The following is a 19,472-nucleotide window of genomic DNA, read 5'->3' as shown; positions in this document are numbered from 1 at the left end:
CTTGGCATGTTTAGTCCATTGACATTGAGAGATTATTGTTAAGTCATCTGCCAGCTCACTAATTCTGTCTTTGCAGCTGTTACTCTGCTGGAAAGGCCTTCCAGTTAGTTTTAAATTTTGCCCAAGTTCTTCAGTTCTTTTATTTCTGTTAGAGGTTTTCTCATTTTTACTCTCATATATTTTTGGAGTATTATTTTCTGCTCCCTGGTTTCTAACGAGGGCCCCAGCTTCTGGTCTATTTGCCGCAATTTCCTGGGACTACGTGTCTGGAAGACGCTTCCCCTTGTCTTGATGCTTCTCTTGCCCTGTGGGCCCACTGACCTGGGGTGAAAAGGGCTCTTCTGAATCACAATGTACTCCCAATACCTGTGTGTCCATCTGTCTTAGTTTCTTGGGACTCTCTTCAATCATTTTTAACCCAAAGCATTCATTACTTGCTTCCATTTATCATTCAGATTCCCAGTCATTGAACACATGTTGTTGTTGACTCTATGGTTTCCATTTTTAGGTGCGTTACTGGTATAGAGATTTTTTTTTAACGTAAAACAATTACCTTTATGAAAACTTTAATAGCATCATAGAAATATTACATATAATGCTGACTAGCAGAGTCCTGGAATGAAAAAATTAAAAAATGCAAGAGGGTCTCTTTTGTTTTTAATGCTCCAGAGAAATGAGAACCTATAGAAGACTCAGACTCATTATCTATGGAAGCAAAAGAGAAGGTACATTAAATAGGTGCAACTAGGCAAATGTGATAGGATCGTGTGATAGGTTCTCATTTCTCATTACACTATGGAGTAATGAGTAACATCCATTAACTCGAGGTGAGAATGGAAAGTGGTGCTGACCTAAGGTGGAATGAAGAGAGAAGACAAACAATAGTTCCCCAGAATAGAGAATTGAATGGATGATCTAGAGCAAGGTAGTAGGGATCCTGGTCATTTAAAAAGACCTATTTAGAGATGAGGGCTGGAGGTTCACGATATGAAGCTTACTACAAACTAAGAGTGGTGAGTGCAGTTAGAGACATAATTACACTGACAGCTATGGTGACAATATTAGTGAGTAAGAGAAGTAGAATGCCTGTGTCAGGTGCAGGGGTGGAGGAGGAGGAAGATTGGGACATTGGTGACAGGAATGTTACACTGGTGAAGGGGGGGTTCTTTTTGTGAATGAAACTACAATCATGTTTGTAATCAAGGTGCTTGAATAAAGATATTTAAAAATAATAGTAAAGTAAAAATTTTTTAAAAATTAAAAAAGACATATTTTTTCTTATTTTTTTTTTTTTATTTAAACACCTTGATTACAAGCATGATTGTGGTTGGGTTTCAGTCATGTAAAGAACACCCTCCTTCACCAGTGCAACATTCTCATCACCAATGTCCCAAATTTCTCCCTCCTCTCCCCTACCTCCTGTACTCTAGATAGGCTTTTTATTTTCCTCAAAAATTCTCATTGTTAGGATAGTTCTCAATGTAGTTATTTCTCTAACTAAACTCATCACTCTTTGTGGTGAGCTTCATGAGGTGAGCTGGAACTTTCAGCCCTCCTCTCTTTAGTCTCTGAAAATTATTACAAGAATGTCTTTGATTTTTCTTAAAACCCATAGATGAATAAGATCATTCTGCATCTTTTTCTCTCTCTCTCTCTTATTTTACTCTGCATAATAGATTCCATGTCATCCATGTATAGGAGAATTTCATGATTTCATCTCTCCTGATGGCTGCATAATATTCCATTGTGTATATGTACCACAGTTTCTTTAGCCATTCATCTGTTGAAGGGCACCTTGGTTGTTTCCAGAGTCTTGCTATGGTAAATAGTACTGCAGTGAATATAGGTGTAAGGAAGGGATTATTGTATTGTATTTTTGTGTTCCTAGGATATATCACTAGGAGTGGTATAGCTGGATCATAGGGGAGCTCAATTTCCAGGTTTTGAAGGAATCTCCATATCGCTTTTCATAAAGGTTGTACTAGACGGCATTCCCACCAGCAGTGAAAAAGAGTTCCTTTCTCTCCACATTCCCACCAACACTGCTTGTTCTCATTCTTTGTGATGTACGCCAATCTCTGTGGTGTGAGGTGGTACCTCATAGTTGTTTTGATTTGTATCTTCCTGATGATTAGTGATGTGGAGCATTTTTTCATGTGCCTTTTGGCCATTTGTATTTCTTCTTTGTCAAATTGTCCATTTCTTTTCCCCATTTTTTTGGTGGGATTAGATGTTTTTTTCTTGTAAGGTTCTGTCAGTAACTTGTATATTTTGGATATTAGCCCCTTATCTGATGGATATTGGGTGAATAGTTTCTCCCACTCAGTGGGGGCTCTTGTATCCTGGGCATTATTTCCTTTGAGGTGCAGAAGTTTCCCAGCTTCATACATTTCCATCTGTTAATCTCTGCTTCCACTTTTTGGAGAGTGCTGTTTTTTCTTTGAAGATGCCTTCAGTCTCAGTGTCATAGAGTATTTTACCTATGTGTTGTTCTATATACCTTATGGTATCAGGCCTGATATCAAGGTCTTTACTCCATTTGGATTTTACCTTCGTACATGATGTTAGCTGGGGTCTAAGTTCAATTTTTTGCAAGTGACTAGCCAGTTGTGCCAACACCACTTGTTGAGGAGGCTTTCTTTGCTCCATTTAGGATTTCTTGCTCCTTTATCAAAAATTAGGTGATTCTATATCTGGGGAACATTCTCTGAGTATTCAAGCCTATTCCACTGATCTGAAGGCCATCTTTATTCCAATACCATGCTGTTTTGATAACTATTGCTTTTTAATACAGTTTAAAGTTGGGGAAAGTAATGCCTCCCATATTCTTTTTCCCAATGATTGCTTTAGCTATTTTAGGGTATTTATAAAAAGACATATTTAAAGTTTGTAGAAATAATTTCAAAGTTATATTAGAATTTAAATCCGACCCGTGAATGAATTATTTATCCTTGGAGAATACAAGGATTGTTGAATTTGGTGATCTGGGGAGCAGAGTTGTCAATCTATTTTGATGCCAGACAGTTGAGTACTTGAAATCAAAATTTGGGGAATATTGTTCTTTTTGGTAATGACATTGTTATTGCTATGGAAGTAGATCACTTGATTAAAGAAAAGATACCTTAGAGGAGAGTAGTTCAAGAAATGAGAGTCAGACACTGCAGAGATAGTACAGTGGATAAGATGCTTGATTTGCATATTCCCTACATGGTTCAATCTCTGGTATTTTATCTGTTCCACCAAGTATCACCAGGAATAATTCCTGACTACCCTGATATTGTGGGGTGTGACCCCAAAACAAAACAATACAAACAAAAAAAGAAATGAGTCTGAATTATTGTGGAAAATCATCCAGGATTATGGTAGTAGTGTTCTTGGAACAATAAGAATATAAGCTACTCTTCACAAGGGGTTAATGAGGAAACAGTAAGAAAGGCAAGAGAGTTTATGACAGTCTTTTGCTGTATAGGTTTTAGGTTAAAGAAGGTGGTTGTAGAAGTAGTGTCAGCTACAGGATGAATTCCACCAATATGTAGGCCAAGTACTATGAAAAGAATGAGGGAAGAAGCACCAACCATTTGAGATTCAGAGGATGTAAGGCTTAGATTTATCAAAAAATATAAATTAACATGGTGCAAATTAATAAATTGGAGGATTCCTAGTCTCACAGTAATATATGCTTATTTAATGTGGGTTAATTAGGGAATTCTAGTTTCCAGGCTTAGTGGATTCAGAAGGATGTCGAGAATGTAGATTATAAAAGATTTCTGTCTAATTATAAAGATTTTCACTATCTGAGGCAGATCCAAGTACTCAACCTATGTCAGGCAGAAAGTAAGTCAGCCTGATATGAGATGATTGAATGCTAGAAATGATTGCTTATTTGTTTTTAATGTCTCTTTGGAAAGACAGAGGCACATTACTTGAAATTCATTCTCAAAATTTGTGATTTGATGGAACTAATTTTGGTTCATAATGATAATGCCAAGATAGATTATTCTAGACCTTTCTTGGTAATCTAGATGATCTCTAAAGAAATTCCCTTAATACCATGAATTTAGTTTTAGTTTTTTGTTTTTCATTTCTTTTTGTGACTCTTTATAAAATACTAATTTTTTAAAAAATAACTATATAATTGTGAAGGAAGTAAATATTTAAATTTTTATTTCACCATAAGTTTCTTTGAAATTAAATCCAGATTTCACTTTGTTGGCATTGGACATGCCTAGCACAGCTCCATCAGATTTTCAACCTCAGCCAGTTGCAGCAATGATTCATCTTTTTGGTTGGGATGAAATGATCTTGCCCCAAGTTGCAGCAAGATATTTAAGTCATTTCCTACAGAATAGGTAAGTGATTTTATTTCATATCTGCACTTTAGTTGCATGCAGGGAAACTGTTATAGTTTTTACAAATAAAAAATGATCTTTAATACATCTATTTTAATTTTGATAATATTTCACTTTTGAATTTTGCCCATAGGAACATTTGCCCATAGGTAATAGTATGCTAATTTGAGTTTCATGGGCCATTTTTTTTAAATTATTTAACACCTTTGTTTTCAAAGTTGTTTAAAAATAGACTTTAAATGTTCCAACACCAATACCACCAATGTAACATCCAATCTAATATTATCCCAGTTTTCCACCCCCTCACCTTCAAGCCTCTCTCTTGATGGACACAGAATAATTTATTTTATATTGCTGTCATAACAAAATGGCAAATGGAATTTAAAAAAGAAATAAAAAGTAAAAGAAAATTTGGAAATTATCACATAATGGCATTATAAAGTCATCACCTGATGTTACTGAGCTGTTACTAGTTGAGACCTCCGGGTTTTGTTTGCTTATTGAGCTTCATTGACTTCTATGCTACTTTACCATCTAATTTGTGCTTCTGCGGGGTTGTCAGTATTGTAGAATGTGAGGTATTATTCAGTCCGATATGTAGTTACATGCTCCAAGAGCTCTCGAATCTGTAGAATTGGAACAGTGCTTGGCCCCCTTCCTATGGGGCCCCCAAAGTTTTATAGCTTCAAAGAACAGCATATCCATGAATTGTGTCATCTGTGCTTAGCATCTCTTCTGAGATTAGTCTTGAAACTGTGAAGCTGAGCTGCTGTTTATATGATGGCAGGTGTGAGATGTGGGTGTGGCTCTGACCTGATTTTTTTTAATCTTATTGATAGTAAGTTTTTGCAAAATTATTTGTTATTGAATTGCTATATTCTTGTACCTTGATGACCTTTCTCTGTTCACCTTTATAAAAAAAAATTAAGCAATTAATTTCTGAATCTGCCAAGCATTGGCATATTGTGTTTTAAATTTAATTACAGCTGTCTCTTTTACAGCTAGACTTTTAAAGATTTGGCTATATTATGATTAAGAACAAGTTACTTTAGCACTCTGAACATTGGTTTCCTTTCTCTAATTATGCTCTCCCATGTTGCATGAAAGATCTGAAGAACTCCAGTGTGGAGGTTGTGATGGGAGATACACAGTTAATAATGTTAAAATCGAAATTGTGAGATTAGGAAGATTTCAACAAGAACAATACAAGAACAATAAAGCATGGAAAATAGAATAAACATAAATACCCAAGAGACCAGTGTTGTTCTTGTCCAACTGTCACTCAGTTAAAATGAAAAGTGATGACATTGATAAGGCAGCCTCCTGGAGAAGTTCATTAAAAAGTATCATTAAATTATTTTCTCATTGACTTTCAGTTGTAAAATAAGGGAGGTCAGCTTCAGTTTATATTATTTAATACTTTAGCTAAAATATCTGAAATGCAGTTCTTGACATAATATTAGTATATTAGTAATGTTGAAGACACTAATGTAAATGTTAAATAGCTTTGGCAAAGTTATTTAGGAAATGAATGATCAATTTGCATTCTTTGAATGTATATTCTTAGTATGAGAAGATCTCTTTAAAGTATTTGAAGTGATATTTTTGTAGTTAGGACTTAATATCTTTGAAAAGGCCTGTGTTTGGAGCAGTAGTAGTACAAAAGGTCAGTGTTTGCCTTACACATGCTCAACTCAGGTTCCATCCTCAGCATCCCATATTTTGCCCAGATCCCACTAGGATTAATTCTTGAGGTCAGAACCAGGGTAACTCCTGAGTATCACTGGTGTTTCCCCCCCCCCCAAAAAAAAGATCTGAAAGCCCAACTTTACATATCACTTCATAGTTATCTTAGATTTTCTTCTTCCTCTCAACCAGATATGAATTAGAAATTATATTCAGCAATATTATCAAGTTAATAACTTTTTTAATGTTTCATGATGGTGTTTTGTTCCAGAAATATTTAACAATGGCAGCCTGTGGGATGCAGAATTCAGATAGGAGATGTCAAGAGAGCAAGACTTAAACACACACACACACACACACATACACACATATGTCTAGTATTTTTTCTTACATATATGATTGTGATCACTTTTATGTTTAACTTTAAGGGCCCTTGTTTTTATTTGCTTCTTCCTTCATAGCGCCTGCCCCACCTCATAGAACCTTATCCCTGCTTTGTCTTGTTTTAGCCATCTTTTTTTCTTACCTTACCCTTAGCACGAATCTAAATATATGTAATCAGTGTGAAAAAGAAATTTAAAATTAGAGCATTAAAAATTAATGTAAGTATATGTATTGAAGAGATATTTTAATGTGCCTTACACATTAGCAATCCATGTATACATTACACTATAAGATAAATAAGAGCAAGGGATTTTAAAATGTTTTTCCTAATTTTGTAATCTTTATACCACATATATTGAGAGATCCTATTGCCAAGATTTTGTCTTTGTTTTTACTTTTTTTTTTTTTTAACATCTTTAACTTATTTTTACAGCATGTTATGTGAAGCACTTTATCATTCAGGCTGCTTATCTTTTCAAGCTTTAACTATAAGATCATGGATTCGGTGCATTTTACAAATGTACATAAAAAACCTCAGTGTGCCTGATAATTTGTTGGTTGATATAAATCCTGAACCTGCTGTTGGTAAGTATTAGAGTATTTTGCATTCTAGATGTTGTTTAATTTTCCCAGTTTTATGTAAGTTAATAGAGAATATAGAGTAGATTTTAAATTAGGTCTGAATATAAACAAATTATTTCCTTTTGCAACCTTTTGTTTTTTTCATTTTTTTGCTATTATATAGGACAAATTTCTCTCTTCTGAAAATAAAATACTTTTTTTTTCTTGAAAGATATGGGCAGGGGCCGGGCAGTGGCGCTAGAGGTAAGGTGCCTTGCCTGCGCTAGCCTTGAATGGACCGCGGTTCGATACCCCAGCGTCCCATATGGTCCCCCAAGCCAGGAGCGACTTCTGAGCGCATAGCCAGGAGTAACCCCTGAGCGTCACTGGGTGTTGCCCAAAAACAAAAACAAAAAAAAAAAAGAAAGATATGGGCAGAGACTTGTCTTGGGCGACAAGTTATTTCTTTACCTAGAGAAAAAAATATTTGCTTTTAAAAACAAAGTAGAAATCATGGCTGGAGAAAAAAGTATAGCAGATAAGACTGCCAACCCAAGTTTGATCCTTGCCATCCTGTATGACCATTCCCCTGAGCACTGTCAGGATGATTCCTGAGCAAAGAGCAAATATAAACCCTGAGCACAACTGAGTGTGGTCCCAAAACTTTTTTTTTTTTTGGTTTTTGTTTTGGGGCCACATCACCACAGTGCTCAAGGGTTACTCCTTGCTCTGTGCTCAGAAATTATTTCTGGAAGATGAAGTCATGAAATTTTCTTATACGTGGATGTGCATGGAATCTATTATGCTGAGTGAAATAAGTCAGAGGGAGAGAGATAGACACAGAATAGTCTCACTGATCTATGGGTTTAAAGAAAAATTAAGAGCATTATTGTAATAATCCCCAGAAACAATAGAGATGAGGGCTGGAAGGACCAGCTCATACTATAAAGCTCACCTCAAAGAGTAGTGGTAGAATTAGGGAAATAACAACACTAACAACTATCATGACAATCTTAATGAGTGAGAGAAGAAGAATGTCAGTCTTGAATACAGGCAAATGTTGGGGGATAGGGGGCATTGGCGATGGGAAAGTCGTATTGGTGAAGGGGGGTGTGCTGTTTATGACTGAAACCCATCTACAATCATGCTTGTAATTATGGTGCTTAAATAAATATTTATATGGAAGGAAGGGAGGGAGGGAAGAAGGGTGGGAGGGAGGGAGGAAATAAATATTTCTGGGATGCTGGGGATTGAACCAGCATTGCTTGCATGCAAGACAAATAGCTTACCTGCTGTGTTGCTGCTCTGCCCTCCCCAAAAAAGCTTCTTTATCTTTTATTTGTTTCCCAGCAGCACTCAGGGTTGTTCCTGGCTTTGTGCTAGGAAATCACTCATGGCAGGCACAGGGGACCATATGGGATACCAGGATTCAAACCACCCACCATCAGTCCTGGATCGGCCACATGCAAAGCAAACACCCTACCCCAGTGCTATCTCTCCAACACCCTGAAAGCTTTTTTAGAAAAGTAAATAACCCAGTTTGTTTATTAGTAAAATTAACCCAAACACAATTTTAAAAAATAGGGAAACCCAAAAAGAAATATGTTTAATTATGATTCATTCTCTCTCTCATTTTTAATAGATGTTTTGCCTATATTTTGCTTTACTGTTAGCTACTGAGTAAAATTTTGCTTTTTGGTTTAATTTTAATATTCCTGAGTAGATCTAATTTTCTGTAGACATATTTTTTTCTTAGCTCTTAGTTGTGGTTACTTAATAAAATATTTAAAGGCCATATTTTTCAAAACAAATGCTCCAAATTAATTTTGCTGTCTTATTTTATCAAATCATTTTATAGCAATTTTCAAGAACCAATATATTCATAAGTACATTTTTTAAATCTTAGAAAATAATTCAGTTTTCTATTTTATAACAATACACATTATAGATATTTTTAGTAATAATGTTTATTGAGAATGTCTCATTACAAACAATATATTTAAATATAAAATCACTGCAATGCTGCCTTTTGTTTTCTTGTGGCTCGAGTAAACCAAGCTAGCTATCAGTGTGGCTTCAAGACTGTAGACCCTCAGACTACAGACTAGGAACAGGGGTTCCTGATATTCATAATTTAAAGGAAATCATATCATTAATAATTGTATACTTCCTTCTTCTCCTTCTCCAGTGCACTATAGTTACAAACATCACATGAGTATCTTTATTTTATTTTAACAGAAGAAGAGTATATGCAGCAATTAGCTGAACTTACGAGGTTGCTATTCAAACTCTCAGAAGTAAGAACTATTTTTTCAAATGTGGAAGTTGAGCATTTACCCATTCCAGAGGACCCTAAAATAGCTCTTGTTCGATTCCTTGAGGTAATTTTTCTTTACTAATGAGCTTGAGCTTGATAAGTTATTATTTTCTCCAAAAATGAGTGTTTATAAAGATTTTTTACGATGTTTTGAAGTTTTCTGTCCTTTTCTTAATGTGTTTGTAAAAAAAACTTTTTTAGTCATTATGATTTAAAATACTGTCATAAAAATAGGGAGTCATTTATACAACTTTCCAACATCACACTCTCCACCAGTGTCTGTTTCCTACCATCTTTTCCTCAGGTTTTACCCCTCACGCCTTCTCATACCCTCCTTTACTCCCTCCACTCCCTGCCCATCTTACAACCATCTTGGACTCAGTTCTGTGGACAAATTCTAGAATCTGTTGCTTTTAGTATTTTTTTTTTTTTTTACTTTGGGGTCACACCCGGCAGTGCTCAGGGGTTATTCCTGGCTCTATGCTCAGAAATCTTTCCTGGCAGGCTCGGAGGATCATATGGGATGCCAGGATATGAACCACTGACCTTCTTCAAGCAAGGCAAACACCTTACCTCCATGCTATCTCTCCAGCCCCTTTAAGCCTTTTCTTAATCCCTTGCTTTGTGTCTCAACATCCCACATTCTGTATTGTAAGTTGTCTGCCATCTTGTTTGTAGGTCTTTTCAGTAAGAATTTGGAAATTTAGAAATTCCAGTTGAATATTTGAAATATGATGAATCTTCCCTTTTGGACATCTTGATTTAAATAAGTTTCTTGTATACATCAATCAGTAACATCTATTTATTTTGTTTTATAATAACATTTTGCCTAGTCTACCTTGAATAATTATTGTTAGATTGATTTTTTTCTCAATTTTTTTCTTTAACATCTATCTAAATTGTAAAATGCAAGACTTTATTTTTACTTGCATTTTAATTGTTTTGCATATTTACTGGAAATGTAATATTGAAGTTGAGAGAGAGAAAGTGTGTGTGGAAATAAATTTATTTTTCAATGTCTTGTATAAGCTTTGGATAGCTAAATCATGTTTTTCTTTATTTATAGGCTGTTGGTATAACTTACGGGAATCTACAGACACTCTCTGATAAATCTGCCATGGTCACAAAGTCTTTAGAATATCTTGGTGAAATATTAAAATATGTAAAACCTTATTTGGGAAAGAAATCTTCCAGCGCAGGTTTGCAGCTGACTTATTGGGTGATGGGTATGTATTCCTGACATTATTAAACTTCCTTAGGTTGAACTTAGAAAATTCATGATAGATGGAAATATTTTAGCTAAATCACTATTTTTTGTGCAATTAAAAAAACAACCTGAAAGACTTTTTTAAAATAACATCACCTTTCAATTATTTCTCATCCTTGCCTCACTTCCTTTTATAACTCCTTGCTATGCTTCTATTAATATTAAAACTAAAATTAATTTTGATCATACAAAAATATGGCAGCCCCAGTTTTCTGTCAGTAGTCTGATATGAATCACTCACATTGTGAATACCTGTGAACAATATAAATGAATGTTTTGTTTTTATTTTGGCTTTTGCTACGTGGTGCCTTGAATTGAACATTGGTCTCCTTCATGTAAAAATGTGCTCTTATTTTGTTGAACAATCTCCCTAGCCTCTAAAATGGCTTTTTTAAATGCTTATTTATACTTGTTTAAATTTAAAGCATCTGAACACTATACCTTCTTTCAATTTTTATGGTTTGTTGTGTATGAAGGAGGTCAGGATAGGATTTATTGCTGCACTAAAGATATTTATGCTTCAGATCTTGTTTCTCACAATACTGTGTTTTCTTATTTATGAAAAATTCTTTTCCTGTCCTGGTTCTATTATAGCGAAGTTCATCGTACTTTGGGAAGTCAGTAATTTGAATATCTTTGTTCACTAAAATCATGTTGCTAACCAAAACAGGAACTATATTAAGGGAGATGAGAAGCATTTTCTTAGAAGTTTTTGTTAAGAATTTAATTTTTCTTGTTTTGGGTTTGTTTTTTCTCTCAGTGGCCACAACCTTCTATCTGTTTTCTTTGATCTTGTGAATATATGAATAAACTCAATTTGAGCTGTCTAAAGCCTTTTATCTTTGTTGTGAAAGATAAAGGGAAAGTGAAATGTTGTAAATATGGATGATGTAGAATGTAGGGAAAGCAATAGTAGCAGTTCAGACATTTAATTTTTAAAAAGTGAGAATATATTTTAAATTGAACATAGTAAAATAAGCATTAGTAAGTATTTTATTGTTTAGGCTTCTAATTTTTATATGTTACAATATGACCATGCTAATTCAGGTATGTCTTTATATGTTATATAATACAAATAGCCTTATCAGGAATGACAGTAATCATACATGAACTAGTGAAATAAAGACTTGGAGCAGAATTTTCCTTATGAAGAATTGGTTGCCTCTTTTGCTATATGGTTGCTTCTTGCTTTCTTTTTTCTTTTTAATAATTTAAGTACCATGGTTATATGTAGTTGGGTTTCAGTCAATCGAATGTTCACCACCCTTCACTATTGTAACTTTCCCAACACCAATGTTCCCCATTTTCCTTCTTATTTAGTGACAGCATTCTTTCCTTTTGTCTAGATCTCAGAGTATAAGAATCAGTATATTGCTAGAGTATTATCCATTTATTCAGAGAAATTAGGGACAGCTAAATTACACCTGTTGTGCTCAAGGACTTGGGGTTCATTCCTTAGCTGTTTTTGGAACCCTGTGGTGCCTAGAATCCAAGCTGAGTCTTTCCACATGCAGACTATGCACTCAGCTAGTTGAGCCATTTCTCTAACTCCTCTTTTTCCCTTAAAGAAAGGCTTACCATAACCTAGAACAAAAAGTAAGTATATAAGGGGCCAGAGTGATAGCACAATGGTAGGGTATTTGCCTTGAATGCAGCCAACCCAGGACAGTAGTTCGAATCCCAGCTTCCATGTGGTCCCCCGAGCCTACAGGAACGATTTGAGCTAAAAGCCAGGAATAACCCCTGAGCACTGCAGGGTGTGACCCCAAAGCAAACAAAACAAAACAAAAAAAAGTATATAAGGACTCTCATAGTCTGACTCTTTTGCTGCTGCTGTTGTAGAAGTATTTTTATATTACTTTTTCTATCTTTTCAGCTTTATTGGTAACTAAATAAATAACTTGTTTTAGCCAAGATAATGACAGTGTTTTGTTTTTCACCAAACCACTTTGGTTTTAAATCTGCCTAGAAATTTTACCTATAAATCCAAGCCAGTGTTCTTCTCTGAACTATAATCCCGCCCTCTGTGTATTTAATTACATGGTCGTCAGATGTTCTTTGTCAGAACTTTAAAAAAGCAGATTCACAATCCTTTGTGCACTATGAATTTTATAAAAATTAAGGCCTTAAGTAAAAGGTGTTTGCCACTGAAGAGGGTAGATGAGACATTTTTGGTTAGGTCCTGAACTCTTTTTTAGATGTTAAACTTGTATGACATCTAAGAGGTATATAAATCAGTTCAAATATTGGTGGTAATGGCAGCTCCTTGCTTGGGTATATTAATGTGTGTGAGAGTTGGAATTTTTATATTGCTGTCAGTCTCAAATTTTTCACCTACTGGAAAAATGAGGAGCAAGCAGCATTATTTAAAATACTGCTAACTGAGCATTGTGTTTCTTAATGATTGATTATTGTATTTTCTTTTAGAACAGAAGATTAATGTTGCTGTTTGTTGGTCTTGGAAGTGATTATTGCTTTAGTTTTTTTTTTATAACATCAATATGCTCTACTATAAAGCATGTTTTCTTTCCTTCAAAGTTTGAATTTTAAAACTTTCTGTTTTGTAGAAATGACTTTAAATTTTGTTATCATTTTTGTGTTCTAGCATGGAATAAACTAAGTTTGTCTTATGTGCTTGTGTTTGAACAAGCAGTTAATAATCATTCAATTTTCTTCAGTAAAAGAACTCACTAGCTATAATATACACTAATGGAAATTGTTTAGCTATACTTAACTCTGTATTAAACAAAATATGTTCATTTGTCAAACTTTGCTTATCATTAAATCTAATAGTTTTCACTCACAGGAACCTAAAGTTTCAGATAGTAAAGGAGTCTGTTCTTTATGAATCAAAACTTGAATTTACTGATAATATATTAATTAAAAAAACACTGAAGATTGAAGGTTAGATTATTGTTTCAAAGGGTTAATAGCCAATCTTTCCCACCTCCCTTAAGAACAAAATATAATCATGCTATCTCGTTGCAACCTGAGTTGAAACAACCTTTAAACTAACACACAAAATAAAAGCATAAAGAAATATGGTTATGAAGAAAATAAATATGGGGAATAGAGAGATAATGCAGGGGTTAAGGGACTTGTCTTGCATGTAGTAACCCTAATTCAATTTCCAGCACTATATAGACCCCAACTACTGCCAGGGGTGACTCCTAAACACATAGTCAGGAGTAAACCATGAGGAAGACAGGGTGTGGCCCCAGAAAGTAATCCATCACACTCCCCTTCCAAAAAATTTGTGAAAAATCCTGGTGAATTCAAAAAGTGTATTATTCCATGTACTACACAAAAAGTGTTTTTCTAACATCTAGAACAAAAAGAGAGAGATTGAATTAATGTCACTTTTCTGTATGTCCACTAATAAATAAATCTCTGTGTGGTTGTGTGTGTGTCTAAGAGAGAGATTCCTATTGTTTGGAAAGGTACGTAGGTTTAGGCTACTTTTTAAAACCTAGAAACATAAACTTTGTCTCTTTCATGAATTACCACAAGATATGAATCTTTTGACTAATTAGGCTTCTTCCTGTTGTCTATTCTAGTGTGGCTGCATGTGCTTTGAATGGAAAATTTTTAGTCGAATAATAGAGCTTTCTGGTTAGAAGATAATCATAATTGTCACTTTTTTTCTCTGTTAGGAATTCTTGTTAAATCCTGGGCACTGATCTTTTCCACTTCTAAAGCCCAAAAATTACTCTTCCGGATCATAGACTGTTTACTATTGCCACATACAGTGTTACAGCAAGAGAAAGAGCTGCCTTCATTTATGCTGACTGCAATTCAGAAGAGTCTTCCTTTGTATCTCCAGGTATGGTAAGCAGGGACTGCTTATAAAGTGTACTAGTAAATACATACTCTACTACTACTGCAGGTTTGAAAATATATACATTGTAAAACTAATGTGCATGTGTTTCTATGGCATTTCATCGAGTGAGTTTTAATCATTCTTTTGTGTTTGGATCTGAAAAGGCAAATAAGAGGAAAAAGGTCAATATCTGCACCTATGGGAAACTTAAAATTGATAGAGAAGAGAGACTACCATACAGAAGTGATGTGCAACTTTTTTATATCTGTAGACTGGTACTGGCCCACAGAGCTGTTGTTGAAGACCATAACTTATGGTAGCGTGCACATTCCTAACAGGTTTCATCCATTTGACAGCCAGACTGGAATGAGGATAGATGAGAGAAGATACTGTGAGTGTATTAGATGTAAAAGAGCAGAGTGGTGAATAGGAGTTGAAGTATCCTTCCTTTCAAAGAGATCATTGTATAAAATGGTATGATGATTTAGAGGAGAGGGCTCAAAGATGAGCTGGAGTAAATGGTCCATTGAGCACCATTGGGAGTAACTTTGGAGGACTGAACTACAAGAGACCCCAAATACTGCCAGTTCTATCCTTTAGACCACCTATGAAAAAGAATATGACATGAAATAAAACAGTTTTATTTTAAATAAGAGACTACTGGCTCTAGCTTCATAATGGAAGACCTTATATGTAATTTTTTTTTCTTATATGTAATTTTTATAAAGTAAATATTGATGGACTTTGAGCAGAAAAGTAGAAGTGGCATCATATTTACTTTTAGAAAGGTGATTCTGTTTGCAGTATCTTAAATAGATAAGAAGTTAGATCGGAGACTTTAAAGGCAAAGAGTAGCACATTAACTGGAAACTTTGAATTATGGTAGTTGCTGTAGAGCCCAATATGAAAATTTCAAAATCATTTAGGAGCTTTACTAAAAATACTTGAGTGGATGTTGTGGAATAAGAATTGGAACACTTAAGATTCCAGGGCATTATTCAAACTAGTTAGTAATACAGGTGATTAAAATGGGAAATTCTGGACATGGAGAACTGAGGTAAGAACTGATTCCTAAAATAGCTTTAGCCTGCGGTGAAATATTTGTGTAATCATATTCTCTTGTCAGTGGGAAATAGTACTCTCTCATTCACAGGACAGGAGGAATAGTATAGGGGTAGTTATTTTTAACTTGACCTTTTTGTGTTTCTTTTCTCCCCTACAGGGTATGAATATTGTGTGTTGTCAGTCTCATAATCCGAATGCCTATTTGAATCAATTGCTTGGGAATGTCATTGAGCAGTATATTGGACGGTTTCTTCCAGCTTCACCGCATGTTTTTGCTCTTGGACAACATCCTGTTTTGTTAGCATTGAAGAACTCATCCCCTGGTCTGTTGACGTCTTCTCTAAAGAAATGCATTATTCAAGTTATAAGGTACATCTGAAAGATAAAAATCGGCAGTATTTATAATTCATTCATCTCTTTAAAAAAGTAACAGCACATCTGAAAAATAATGGTGACTTTATAGGGTATTGGAAATTTAGGACTTTTGGGGTGTGGGGCACATTTTGATTTATTTTCAGACCCCAGCTCTGGACTTAATTCTGACTCTGTGCTTAAGGATCACACTTAGTGGTGCTCAGGGGAAAAAACCAGGGATCAAACCAGGTTTGGCCACATGCTAGTTAACATGCATCCCTACCTCTGTACTATATTTCTAGCTCAAGACAATGATCTTTAAATTGCATCTCACATAATTATTATTTTTCTCAGTTATGTTTTAAAGATAAATTATTATCTTCTAAAATTTTTTTGGTTAAACAGGAATTATGTTTTATGTAAAGTAAGTATAACAATTATGTTTTTTCCTATATAAGGTATAGCAATTATATTTTATAAAAAATACTAAAGTGAAAAGAGGAATTGAAATATGACAAAAGGAAGTAAAAAGTTCTGTTGCTAGTCTAGTCAGTCCTAATAAATAGATTTTATTAGTAAGCTGATAAATGAATTTTTGGCAACCTACTAAATCTAGTTACTACAGCATTGAAATGATTTTTTTCTTTGTTTTTATGGCTAGTCTTAAACTTGAAGATACTATGGTAATATATTAGATATACATATATGATAACTCATGTGTAAATATATGGCAACATGTATGTAATGCCATACATATATTATAATATTGTGTCACTTAAACCTTAGTTGGTGTGGCTACTGTCTCTCCAAAATGCTTTACTTATACCAATATCACACCTATCTTGTTCATTCCATTTTCTACATTAAAATGCATCCCTCTGAGCTGAATACTGACTAAACTTTATTACAACCTATGTAGAATATCTCAGAGATGATGAATGATCTGCTGATCTAGTTGATTCTCATATTACTTAAAATACAGTAAAAATATTTTCCTGTTATTTCTAGTTGAAACCAAAATCACAGCAATTCTTTTCTTTTTTGTTAAAAAAATAATCAAGAAACAAATTCCCTCCTGTAGACATTTCTTCATTTCAGTTTTCTCTACTCCATCACTTCCTCATTTTCCTCTGAATTCCTCTGTGCTCTGTGCTCTTTCTTTCAAAGCACCTGTTATACATGTTATTGTCTTTTTCTTGTTCAGTGGAAAAGTTGAATAAGAAAAATACTGTAGTGGGAGATAGCTCAAAGAGCTGGAGGTTTGATCCTTCCCACCCTAGCACGTATGCCTTTCCCACCCACAACTACTGCTGGGTGTGGTGGTCATGGTAGGCTCTGGCTCCTCTGGGATCAAGCAGTATTAAATTGCAGGACTAAAGCACTGAATTGTCAGTACCACATAGCCTGTCTCACTGAAACTAGACCCTGAGCATTGTTTGAGTGTGGCCATATCGGCACCCACCTCCCCTATACACACAAAAAAGAAACAGTAATAATACAATCTAATAGATACTTTGCAGGAACTTTTAGGCAACAGTCACAGTGGAAGCTCTAAGCTAAAGCACATCTCCCAGATTTCTTAGATTTGTGCCTGGTAAATCATAGATATATGTCTATTCTAGGCATTAAAAATTCATCACTGTATAAATAGAAGAGACCCATGCCCTCATAGAGTGAATGAATCTTTCATTATATAGTGTTCCTTTGAAGTTAGTGTTTGCTGGGGCTGGAGCAGTGGCGCAAGCAGTAGGGTGTTTGCCTTGCATGCTCTAACCTAGGACAGACCTCAGTTCGATCCCTAGTGTCCCATATGGTTCCCCAAACCAGGAGTGATTTCTGAACACATAGCCAGGACTAACCCTTGAGTATCACTGGGTATGACCCAAAAAAAAGTTAGTGCTTGCAGAAGAAATGATGAAAACTTGGTTTTACCCAAGAGATTTTATAATTTTGAGTGATTTCTGTACTATTTTGATAAATAATTATTGCTTTGCAAATACACAAGGTTGTCTGGCTTGAGTTTTTATCTTAGATTTAGATGTATTTGTCAGTTTTTCACATTATTCAGAAAAAATATGGTTCCCATTTTTTTTAGTTTGCATAGCAAACCACTAACACCTATCATGAACCAAGACTTGTTTTAAGAGGTAGAAAAACAAAAATGAAGCAGATAAATTATCTTTATGATCTCTTGATTATAAATCTTTATGAGTTCTTGAACTGAAATTTGTCCTGCTTTGAGGAAAGATAGTAAATCCTACATTACCTCTTTGATTGTTTTACTTTTTTTTTTTTTTTTTTTTGGTTTTTGGTTTTTGGGCCACACCCGGCAGTGCTCAGGGGTTACTCCTGGCTGTCTGCTCAGAAGTAGCTCCTGGCAGGCACAGGGGACCATATGGGATACCGGGATTCAAACCAACCACCTTTGGTCCTGGATCGGCTGCTTGCAAGGCAAACACCACTGTGCTATCTCTCCGGGCCCGATTTTTTTTACTTCTTAAGGGAAAGAAATAGTAAAGCTTGACTCAGAAGCTTATTCTAGAACAATTCTGTTTATAAATTCTGAATGATATAAACAATCCAAAATTTCTTAATAAGTGTGAAAGACTATTTTTTTGCAGATTTTTCATTGAAAAGAATGTTTTATAATTGAATACATAATAGAGATCAAGTTAATATTAAAAATAAAGTCACAAATTAACATACATTTTATTTTTTGTTTTGATTGAGTTCACTTTAAGACTAGATTGTTTTAGATTTTATTCTTATCCATATTAACTCCTCTAGCACAAAAGCTCGGCCAATCTTTGTTTCTGAACTCATGTTAGAAGCAAATAAGGTAAACTAACAATACTTTTAAAAACCATCTTTTGTTAATTTAGGTAAAGTAATTTTTGTCAATAAAGAACACTTTAATCTGCTCTATGAAATTTTAACCATCAGGAATAAATGAAATTATATTTCTTTTTAGGAAATCCTACTTTGAGGGTAAAGGATCCTTTGTCCCTCCTCGCTTAGCATCCATACTGGCCTTTATTCTCCAACTTTTCAAAGAAACCAATGTAGATGTTTCTGAGATTGAACTACTCCTTCCTGGAATCTTAAGATATTTGGTGTTGGTCAATGAACCACAAGGTTAGTTTGCTTATTACTTTTTAAATACTTTTCTGTTCACAGATTATGAAAGTTCTATTTTTCATGTAGTTAAATTGGTAGTTTTCAAAAGTATATTGCTATTTGCATCAATATGTATATATTTAAGACTAAGAATGAACTCTAATCATTACTTGAGGTTGGTATGATAAAATAGTTTAAAAATGACATGACATTTAAAACCAAGGAATAATACTAATTCAATAATTAATTGTATTTATTAAATATTAATTAGTTTAATTGATGATTCATTTAAGGGGGCTTCCTTTCATTAAGATTGTTATCCTCTCAAATATACATGTTTGATATAATTCTGGTATTAAATAGGGCATGTTAAAATACCAAGTGGTGGTCACTTAATTCCTTCAGATTTCTGCTACAGTCTCAAGACTGATTTTCAAATTTTTAAATTCTTATGTTTTTTAGCAAACCTGTAAAGATCATTTGATCTTACAACTTTTGAGTCTCAGTAGCTTTATTGCCAGTGAAGCTTTTAATTTTTTTTATCCCACCATG

At 34.4% G+C, this 19,472-nt stretch overlaps 1 protein-coding gene across 1 annotated transcript in view; it reads left to right on the top strand.

Annotated features, from left to right (window-relative positions):
- MMS22L (MMS22 like, DNA repair protein) overlaps positions 1 to 19,472 on the top strand; it is a 118,140-nt gene that overhangs the window by 89,097 nt on the left and 9,571 nt on the right. The window contains exons 15-21 of the mRNA XM_049771323.1: positions 4,199 to 4,349; positions 6,853 to 7,004; positions 9,219 to 9,361; positions 10,364 to 10,523; positions 14,218 to 14,387; positions 15,607 to 15,818; positions 18,775 to 18,938. Coding sequence (XP_049627280.1) covers positions 4,199 to 4,349; positions 6,853 to 7,004; positions 9,219 to 9,361; positions 10,364 to 10,523; positions 14,218 to 14,387; positions 15,607 to 15,818; positions 18,775 to 18,938 — 1,152 coding nt within the window. The remainder of the gene's footprint in view (positions 1 to 4,198; positions 4,350 to 6,852; positions 7,005 to 9,218; positions 9,362 to 10,363; positions 10,524 to 14,217; positions 14,388 to 15,606; positions 15,819 to 18,774; positions 18,939 to 19,472) is intronic.

This window comes from Suncus etruscus, chromosome 4, assembly GCF_024139225.1.
Source record: "Suncus etruscus isolate mSunEtr1 chromosome 4, mSunEtr1.pri.cur, whole genome shotgun sequence".
NCBI lineage: Eukaryota > Metazoa > Chordata > Mammalia > Eulipotyphla > Soricidae > Suncus > Suncus etruscus.
The sequence above is the reverse complement of the archived record's forward strand: the minus strand, read 5'-3'. Positions and strand labels throughout refer to the sequence as shown.